At 41.6% G+C, this 10,039-nt stretch overlaps 1 protein-coding gene across 1 annotated transcript in view; it reads left to right on the top strand.

Moving 5' to 3' along the window:
- The first annotated feature begins 243 nt into the window (after positions 1 to 243).
- The window catches only part of itga10 (integrin, alpha 10), a 44,274-nt gene continuing 34,478 nt past the window's right edge, over positions 244 to 10,039 (top strand). The window contains exon 1 of the mRNA XM_049582587.1: positions 244 to 1,092. Coding sequence (XP_049438544.1) covers positions 1,041 to 1,092 — 52 coding nt within the window. The 5' untranslated portion in view covers positions 244 to 1,040. The remainder of the gene's footprint in view (positions 1,093 to 10,039) is intronic.

Below are 10,039 nucleotides of genomic sequence, written 5' to 3'. Positions count from 1 at the left end.
TAAGACTTAATAAAGGGTGCCTTATTTAAGACTTAGTTATTTTCCACAAAGTTGGAGACACTGATGTGTGAAGAGCAGCTCAAAGAAAGACATAAGCAAAGTGAAAGATTTTGACAGAGAGAAATCGTCAGTTTGAAAAAGAAAGCGAGAGAGGGAGAGAGGGAGATGTGGGTTTGAGGTTTGTCAATGTGAACCAGTTGCTCAGAGAGGACTCTGGTGGATGGAGGAGGACGGATGGAGGGAGGGCAGCTCTGAGGATAAATGCGCTCTTTCATTTCAAAGTGAGAGAAATCCGTTACTAGAGGCGCATATTTACAGAGACAGAAACTCCCGGGAAACAAGCGGTTTGTTGTAAATGTGAGTTTAAAAAAATCAGCGGAGAGGATCATGGATAACAAGTTACCAGAGGAACCTCAGCTCAAACTTTTGGCTTAATGAGCGCAGTTTGTGTCCACAGGAGAGCTGGAGAGCTTCAAAGACGCGCACCGGAGTCAGGAGGGATAAAGCGCTGCGCTGGCTGACTGTTTTGGAAGGTGTTACACATTAGTAATGGTTTAATGACTTTGAACTGCGGCCTCTTGTTCGATGGGACAGGTGCAGGTTTTTCACGGCCAAAACATGGGTCACTGAGGTGTCAGTTAAGTTTTCTCTCTTTATCCTAAAGACCTTTACGCGCACTACAGTAACTTGCTCCTGTAGTGTGCGCCAAATATTCCCACAGGGAACTTTAAGAAACGCAAAAATCACGGACAGGAATCCTCGTGTGGAGTTGGTTTATTTTATTTTCATCTATATTTAACGACTCGAGACTGCTTTTGTGAACGAGCCCGCACACGCACAGTAGACATGCCACAGCAGCACCGTTTTACCGGATTTTACGCATCTCTTGGGGAAAGAGAGAGCTGAAAAGCGCGTGTTTATGTGTGTGTGTGTGGTGGACGCCGATGCACTGCATTTCCAACAGCTCAGGGGAGACCACTTTGTAAACAGAGAAAAAACACAAGGAAAAAATAGAGGAGAGACTTTTCTTTTTTAAATAAATGGAGCTGCGTAAATACCTGTTGTGCCTGGAGTTCATCCTCCTCCTTAAAGGTAAGAACCACTTCATAGAAGTTATATTTTGGTTTAGAAGTCAACTTTAAAGTTAGTTTTTGCCTTTTTGCTGTTTTTAAAATAAGATAAAACTACTCAATGGGAGTCTGAACAGGAGGAGGGGAATCCCTGCTCCTAAACCTGTGAACTTTGGAGAACTAAAAGTCAACCTCTTGTCCATGATTGATGCCTCTTCACTTCCCAGTTGCTCTGATGTCCCCCAGCACTGTCTCTCTGGGTGATATGGTCATTAACCTCCACAATTTTTACACTTCACCAAACAACATGTGGGAATGATTGTGTCACACGTGCCCCCCCTGAGTCCCAAGGAGCTTTATTCTGTGTGACAGTAAGCGACTGACCATAAAGACATTCCTAACATGACTGTGTGCAGAAGAGTAGAGAAGCAGGCGTATTAAAACATATGGCCACACTCCATTTGCCAAACAGATGAAAGGTATAGGAAGTTGTGCACGAGTCCAATAAAGTAATGGTTCCTGGTTCAATGTCTGATCCTTGAGTAAATCAATGAGTTATGTCAGTACTTAGGAAGTATTTCTTTCTCGCTGGAGGCCTCCAGATATACCTGGAGGAGTTTGGAGCCATCACAGATATGTGCATGTATCCTCTGCAGAAAGGTTACTGGTTCATCTCCTCTTACAGCTCACACCTTCTGACCCTGGCAGCTGCGTAACTCGACCCCATCGGCCATATCAGCCATATGCATCGCTTAGACTTCCCCTAATAAGGCGTCTGCCTATGCCATGTGGGTTTTCTCCACGGAGCATGAACATCAGCTCCCCTCCTGTACTCATGTTCGGTGTGGTAGAGCAGCCGCACACACCTCATTGAGCCATTCCTGCTCAGCAGCAAGAAACCTAAGAAAAAGGCCATTGTTGTCTACCAAAACGAAGTGTTTATTCAGCTGATAAGCAGTAGTTAAACTGCTCGGTTAGTGAAGCAAAATTAGATCAATGGGCTGAGATATTATACCGTGCAAGGCGTGCTACGTTGGTACCTGCTCTGAATCACACACAGTCTGTGAAGCTAATGTGAGACGTTGGCATTTGTGCCAAATTGTTAAATTAAGAATGATTATCCATGCAGCCAGTTGCATGCCATGCAGAGTGCTTCTAATGCAGAAGCTGAGGAATGAACGGGGACCACATACTGAAACACACACACACACACACACACACACACCTATTATCAGAGGTGGAACCAAATCAGTGTTTGGCAAGTCATGTTTAATTTTCAAGGCTTTGCACTCAAGTCCAAAGTCAAGTCTCAAGCCAGTACAGGCACGAGGCCCGAGTCAAGATGATAAGTCCCAACTGCTAAACTTGGATTTTTGAGTCCTAAACAAGTCATAAGGCATTCTTTACCAAATGTAATGCCATTTAACAGCAGTCACAATATATTCAATGTAAAAATCATGAATGGGTTTTAAAATTTGTATTTTTTTTAAAAGCTAAAAGCGCTAGCCTTGCCTTACCATTCCTTGTATAACTTCAAACGTTCAAAGAAGTTGGAAGTTGTTTTGTCTTTGTCATAGACTGTAAAAATAATGGATGTGGCTACTGTGACATCACCCATTGGTTTGTCGACTCCTGTTTTGAAGCCTTGACTTCAGCATTTTGGCGGTCACCATCTTGTTTTTTTGGAGCTAGAAGTGACCATATTTGGGTGAGAAGCTGGCGCTGTGAAGGAGGGAGGGGTGGAACTGAATTAGACGCTCTCGGCAGGCAGCCTGTCTAAAGCTAAAGTGTCCTGCCATTAATTTTGCATAATTTAAACCTTAATAATATTTAAATGGGTAAGTTTAGGGAAATCAGCTATAGAGACCAAAACCGTTTTTGCACCAGGCTGAGAACATGTTTATTTCTGCTGTAAAGTTGGGCATTTTAACATGAGGGTCTATGGGGACTGACTCGCTTCTGGAGCCAGCCTCAAGTGGCCATTAGAGGAACTGCAGTTTTTGGCACCTCCATGATAGCTTCATCTTTTCTGCCCTGGAGGCTGCTGCTTGGTATTCGTCTATAATTTTCGAACTGCACATTTTACATAGCCCACTTCTATACATTTTTTTTTGACCACTACATAGTTTTTGTATGTGAGCTAAATAGCCTTTGGTATCATTTTTTCCAGCTGGCGCTCAGTAATGTAACATAAGTTCTTCATGGTTCATCCCTGTAACTTGATTGGATGCCATCAGATTGGTTCAGACAAAGTGGATCTTGGGAATTAAGTGTTGACTTGCTCGGAATGAACAGCGTTAATGTAAGCTGATTCAGGAAACGAAAGGAAATGATAGTGATTTGCAGCACGCTTCATAAATAACATACTTTCGGTACGTATTTTCAAGTCAAAAGACTCCGGTCTAAGCGAAGTCATGAGACACTGGTGGTAAAGTTCAAGTTAAGTTGCAAGTCTTTGATTTTGCCAAGTCTGAAGTCATTCAAATTGTGTCACAAGTCATGTAACTGGAGTCCACACCTCTGCCTATTACACATGCCAGCAGCCAAATGTATCCTGTGGTTAGTTTTTACACATTGCCCTCCATTATCAGTTTAAATCAAGCATGTACATGGTAATTGCTCCCTTCTTTTTTTACTGTCCAACCTTTACTTTAATTTGTACTGTAGTTTATGTGATCTCAGTGTAAGTGTTCTTGCATGTGTGTGAGTTTGCTAGCTTCCACATGTGTCATACAGGAGCGTGTAGGTGAGGGAGTATGTGTGTTATGTTAATGGTTTCAGCAGAGCTCCCCTGATGCGGACAGCAGGCATCCCATGCCTGTTACACTCTGTTATGCTTTACTGAGATGTCGAACACAGGTGTGTGTGCGTGTGTTTGACTCCAGTCATTCATAAATTTTAGATATTATTCTCCCAGCTATCTTCTTGTGTTTTCGCTGACTCTCATTCCCACTCCCCCACTTCTTCCACCCCCATTCCCCACGAGAGGGTGACAGAGATGAGAACAGAGCTTGAACGAGATAATGGAGAGAAAATCTGTGAAAGAGAGTGAGAAGAGGTGAAGGAGGGGGGAATGCACGGGAAACATTATGAGTCAGTTAAATAGAGATGATGGAAACAGATAGACAAGTAGACATCTCTACTGCAGGACATTCCACTGAAGTGCTATATGTCAGGGATGTAAATTAAAGACACAAAGGAACAGACAAGGACAACTTAAATATGGTAATCCAATTAAAACGACATACATCAGTGTCTCTGCCTGCTGCTACAAGTGCTGACATGTCTCTATAGTATCCAAGACAAAGTAGTGTCAAGTTCAGTTTCTGTGCACAGACGTATATACATACTGCACAATTACAGCCATACACATCCAGCCAGCAGTAGCGCCCAGAGCTGAATGTGTGGTTGAGAGAATCTGGACGCAGTTTGGCTTGATAAATGTTTGCTGCCAGTTGTCATGGTGATAGGTGGTCAGACGGGCTGCGGTACAGTGTCATATATAAACCCCAATGAAAATGGAACCAGAGGAGGGAGGACAGGACAGGGAAAACAGGGAACGATGGTACAGTTTTGTGGGTTGGGAACGGAGAGGGGGCCTTATGGTAGAGTTACAGTGTGTGCATTTATGTGTGTTTGTGTGTTCATGTGTGTTTTGGGAGAAGAGTAAAAGAAAGGAGCAATTTAGGGTTTATGAGAGAATGAGTGAAATAGGAGTATGACAGAGAAAATCAGTAGCAGGGGTTGTTATCGGAGGCCTGGTTTGTTGTGGAAAGCAATTTGGAATCGGAGAGGGTGGGTGTATGTTGCCACAAAAAAAAGACAGAAACATTTTACTACGCTGTGTATACAAGCGCTGGTGGGAGAGAGTCAGAGAGAATAACTTGTTGCAACAGGGCTGGATAGAAAGATTTTTTACTCATTCTGGCTATGAAAACGGAAGATTTAGTATTACAGAATGACTCCATCCTTGCCTACGCATATTCCCATCAGTGAAGTGTATTAAACATCTGTGTAGAGCCAGAGAGATGGCTGAATCTCATCAAAGTCACTGGAGGTTTGGACGTTGAAATATTGGAAGCTCACACAGATCTGCAAAATGAGCAGGAAGGACTTGGAGTCTACAGCTACAGTAGCAGCTCTCTGACTCTCGACTCACAGTGGTGCTTTGAGCTAAATGCTAATGTTGGCATGCTAACATGCTCACGATGACGGTGCCAACATGCTCATGTTAAGCAGGTATAGTCTTTATCATATTTAGTTTAGCATGTTAGCATGCTAACTTCTGCTAATTTGCACCAAAGAACAGCTGAGGATGATGGGATAGTTGTTTAGATTGCAGGTGTTTGGTCATAAACCAAAGTACTGGATAGGCTTGAACAATATTTATATTTTCATACCTTCAAACTAGGGATGTTCAGATTGACAAATTTCACTGATGTTTACTCTGGAGTTTAAAGTTAGACTTGTCGACTGGTCTAAAAATAAGACAGCAGTCAGAATTGAGCACAATTTAATCTACAAGGTTAAACATCGTCAAGAGAAATACTGCATATTTAATAAAAGCTATTTGAAATCGTTGATCAAATTTTTCATTTATCAAATTGTATTTTTGATGCCACTAAAATGTGTGGCACTGTGCTTTATGAACATTGCAGATTATCCTACAAAACACGACAATAAAAGTTAAGAAATAACATTTATTGAAAGGAATATTCTATGGGAAAATAAATCTTTAGGAAACTGTCTGATGTTTGCAATGACATTCTCAACACAGTAGCATAAAATAGTTATAATCTCAAAAAAGGTTAACCGACCAGTATTTCTGGTGTCGACTGGTAAGGTTAGCAGCATTAAATCAACTAGATGACTGATTGCATACATCCTACTTCATACCTTCCACAGTATATGATGGTATTTGTGTTTGTGGCGCTACCTAACCAGCCACACACCCCTACCTTTTTGCAAGGTCTCTTAGCTTTTTTAGTCTAATAAAAAAAAAAAAAAAACTCCCAGAATGTCAAGAAAGGTCATATTCTTACACCTATTTTTCTCATTAAACAGAGAAATACAACCATACACCTTCAAACTCAAAAACACAAAACCATGTTAGTTAGTCTTGTTAGTCATTTAGTTAGTTGATCCACTGTTCAACAATCACCAACTCTGGTTTGGTCAAAATAAATCCTTAATTCACCCAGTTAGATGTGAAAATATAATGTTAGCCCCACCACAGGCAGCTGCCATGCTTGCCAGATCAGCTGCCTGTTCCACATGTAGAGAGTGACCTCTGGTGGCGCGTGCTGTGCACTACAGACAATACATCCTCAATACAGCCTCTCCATATGATTTTAATAGAAAGAAGAAGAGCTTCTATATTTTTGGTGGTACTTAAAATCATACTGTCAGGAGTCTGAATACCCTGGTATATTGTAATACAGTGATACTGCCAGAGCCTTGTACTAGACAGATTTAAATGTTGACCTGATCATAGTGCAAGATTAAAAGGTAACAGATCACTAATGTTAGGAGGATTGAATGTGTGCACCACATTTCATGACAATTCATGCAGTAGTTGTTGAGACATTTAACTCGAAACCACAAATGTGAACCTCATTGTGACAAAGGTCAGTAGATCTCCAAAGTCCACACAGTCCATCCTATGGGGAACATATAAGTCCATACAAAATTTTATGGCAAACCATCAAATGTTAGTTGAGATAGTTCAGTCTCGACCTTACTGGTGGACCGATCGACAGAATGACATTGCCATCCAGAGTCGTGCTGCTACATGGCTATAAAACCCACATATCTTGGGACCAGAACAAGAAGAAACTTGGCTGAAAATGCAATGACATTACAGGGAAAAAACATCTGCACAGAAGAGAAAATGAAGAAGCAGGTAGCAGAAACAGCAGTGTGTGAGAAAGGCAGGGGCCGAGATGGAAGAGAAACAGTGAACATATCTAGTTTCCTTCTGCAAACCAAGTGGAATCCCCCTCTGATTGGCCTGGCCGAGGTAACTGTCTGTGTGTGTCAGTGTGTATTTGTGGGGAAGTATCTGTATACAAGTGTGTGAGGAGCTGGTGTATAATCACAGCAGCAATGTTCTGGTCTTGTTCCCCATCTGGACCACTTTCCTCCAGTGGAATCACTTAGTTATGTACAGTAGGAGAGTTACTGTAGATGCCTGTGCGCATGCTGCTAAATTACATGTCAAGTCAAATGTATTTAGAAATCCCCTTCAGCAAAACACATCCAACACACCCTGCTTTCCAGGGCTACAAATAACATACAGTAGATGCAAAGTGGGACAAGTTAAATACCAACTGTCAGGGGGAGCATAGTGTTCCTGAGACTGGACTGAAAATACAACACGGTGATGCTCTTTAATTTAGGTAGAGCTGTGTATCTAAAGGAAACAGCAAGGAGAGTTTATAATCTGTCACACAGATACTGAAAACATCAGCAGACTGAAACAGGAAATAAACGTGGATGCATTTGTCACTGCTCTCTACAGTATACTGTGTGTTTTAGACCCAAGTATGAACCAAACAAATGGTTTGCATCGTATAAGTTTGACATTTTCTCTAGCGCCATCATGAGGTTGACATTTGTGGTTTAGACCTAAATGTCCCAACAACTATTGGATGCATTCCCATGAAATCTGGTTCACACATTCATGTCCACCTCAGGATGAACTATAGTAACTTTGGTGATTTCTTTGGTGAGTTTAGCGCTAATTAGCAAATGTAAGCATGCTGACAGGGTAAACTAAGATGGCATACATGATAAACCAAATACCAGCTGAACACTGGCATGTTAGTCCTGTCCCCATAAGGGGGTCAATCCTATGTTCCCCATATTTATATGGCACATAATGGGAACATCACAGGGTTATGTTCCCAAGGTACTGTGTCCCCCAGTCCTGTATAGCACATAATTGGAACCTGACAAAGATGTTCTCCAGCTCCTTATTTGCTTAATATGACATGGGTTAGGTTAGAGGACTAAAATCTAAGGTTGTTTTAGGGACAGAGAGGGACAAGAAAATGGCATGAACACAATATGTTGTATGTACATATATGAATATGAACATAAGACCTTGGGGACTGATACATTCACATGCTAGCATGCTTATCATACTTAGCATTTAGCTCAAAGCACCACAGTGTCCAAGTAGCAACAGACTCAATGAGCTGTTAGCATGACTGTAGACTCTTCGTCGTGTTGTTCATTAAAGGTAAATATCTTAATGGGTAAAAGCCATTACAAAAATACATACTGTAAGGTTGAGTTGGGCTCAGCCTTACAGATAGGGTAGGAGTTCGGACATCCGGACGGAGCTCGGAGTAGAGCTGCTGCTCCTTCGCATCGAAAGGGGTCAGTTGAGGTGGTTTGGGCATCTGCTCAGGATGCCTCATGGGCACCACCCATTAGAGCTGTTCCAGGCATGTCCAACCAGTGGGAGGCCCTGGTACAGATCCAGAACAGGCTGAAAGGATTATACATATATATATATCTCAATTGGCCTGGGAACGCCTCAGGATCCCCCAGGAGGAGCTGGAAAGCGTTGCTGGGGAGAGGGGAATTTAGAGACCTTTGCTCAGCCTGCTGCCCTCGCAACTCGGCCTCAGATAAGCAGTTGAAAATGGATTGATGGATGGATGTTACGTTTTAAAATCACATGACTAACTGATGGACTATACAAAGAAACCAGAGAGTAAAAAACTGGAAAAGCAACTTTTATAATTTTGAATTCTCAGATGCACAAACTTGTAATAAATCAGTTTAGCTAGTAATGTAAAGAGCTGCAGTGTTGGTAATGAGCCAATAATCCCAATCTTATTTGTTTTTAATTATAAAAGGACATCAGTAAACTCGTGTTCACTGAGTTTCACTCTGATAAGCAAAGCTGGAAACATTCAAAGGAAAACTTCACCACCAAATCAAATCTACATATTTTTCCATTTGTGGTATTTATCAAGATTTTTTGGCGTGAGCTGCCAAAAGTTGGAGATTTATTAGCTGAAGATTTCTGCCCTCTCTCCAATATGATGGAATGAGACGGCACTCAGCTTGTGGTGCTCAAGGCTATAAAAAAATAATTTGAAAAACTCAGCAGCAATGTCTCTTTCCAGAAATCATGACCCAGTTACTCAAGATAATCCACAGACCTTGTTGCGAGCAGTTTCATGCAGGAACTATTTTCTTTCTACTGAACTACACGTGTTAACTGTATCTACTCGTGCTCGTGACAGCATGAGATGTAAACGTTAATGGCTGAGGTGTAACAGTAGCTAGCTCAGTGGTGCTAGGTGAGCTAGCAGTAGATGCACACTTCCTTCTGCACAGTAATACGGTTGGCGGATGTAGTTCAGTAGAAAGAAAAGAGTTCCTACATGAAACTGCTCACAACAAGGTCTGTGGATTATCTTGAGTAACTGGGTCATGATTTCTGGAAAGAGACATTGCTGTAGAGGTTTTCAAATGTATTTTTTGGCACTTTGAGCACCACAAGCCGAGTGCCATCTGGTTCCATTAAATTAAAGAGAAGACAGACATCTCTACAGCCGATATCTCCAACACTCTGTAACTCACACTAAAACAATCTAGACTGAAAAAGTAGCACTACAGGTAAGAGGGAAATATGTATTTTTGATTTAAGGGAGGACTATCCCTTTAATCCACATAGGTGTATATTAATTTATATTTCTCTACATTGTATATAAACACTATCCTTTTTTCTGGTGTTGGGAAACCATATTTAGGATTTTCCTCCTTCGGACTGTGAAGAAACGAGACATGTTTATTTCACTTTTCCTGCTGGAACATGTTTTCATGCTTCAGTTTACACCTAAATGTTCACAGCTCTGTGAACTGTCTGACTACCATCTTGTTGCTGTCTGTCTTCTCTGTGTCTCCCTCACCTCTCTCTCTCTCTCGTTGTATGAAGGGCAGGCTTGTGT

This window comes from Epinephelus fuscoguttatus, linkage group LG8 (assembly GCF_011397635.1).
Source record: "Epinephelus fuscoguttatus linkage group LG8, E.fuscoguttatus.final_Chr_v1".
In the NCBI taxonomy this organism is placed as follows: Eukaryota; Metazoa; Chordata; class Actinopteri; order Perciformes; family Serranidae; genus Epinephelus; species Epinephelus fuscoguttatus.
This window is presented reverse-complemented; position numbering and strand designations above follow the sequence as displayed.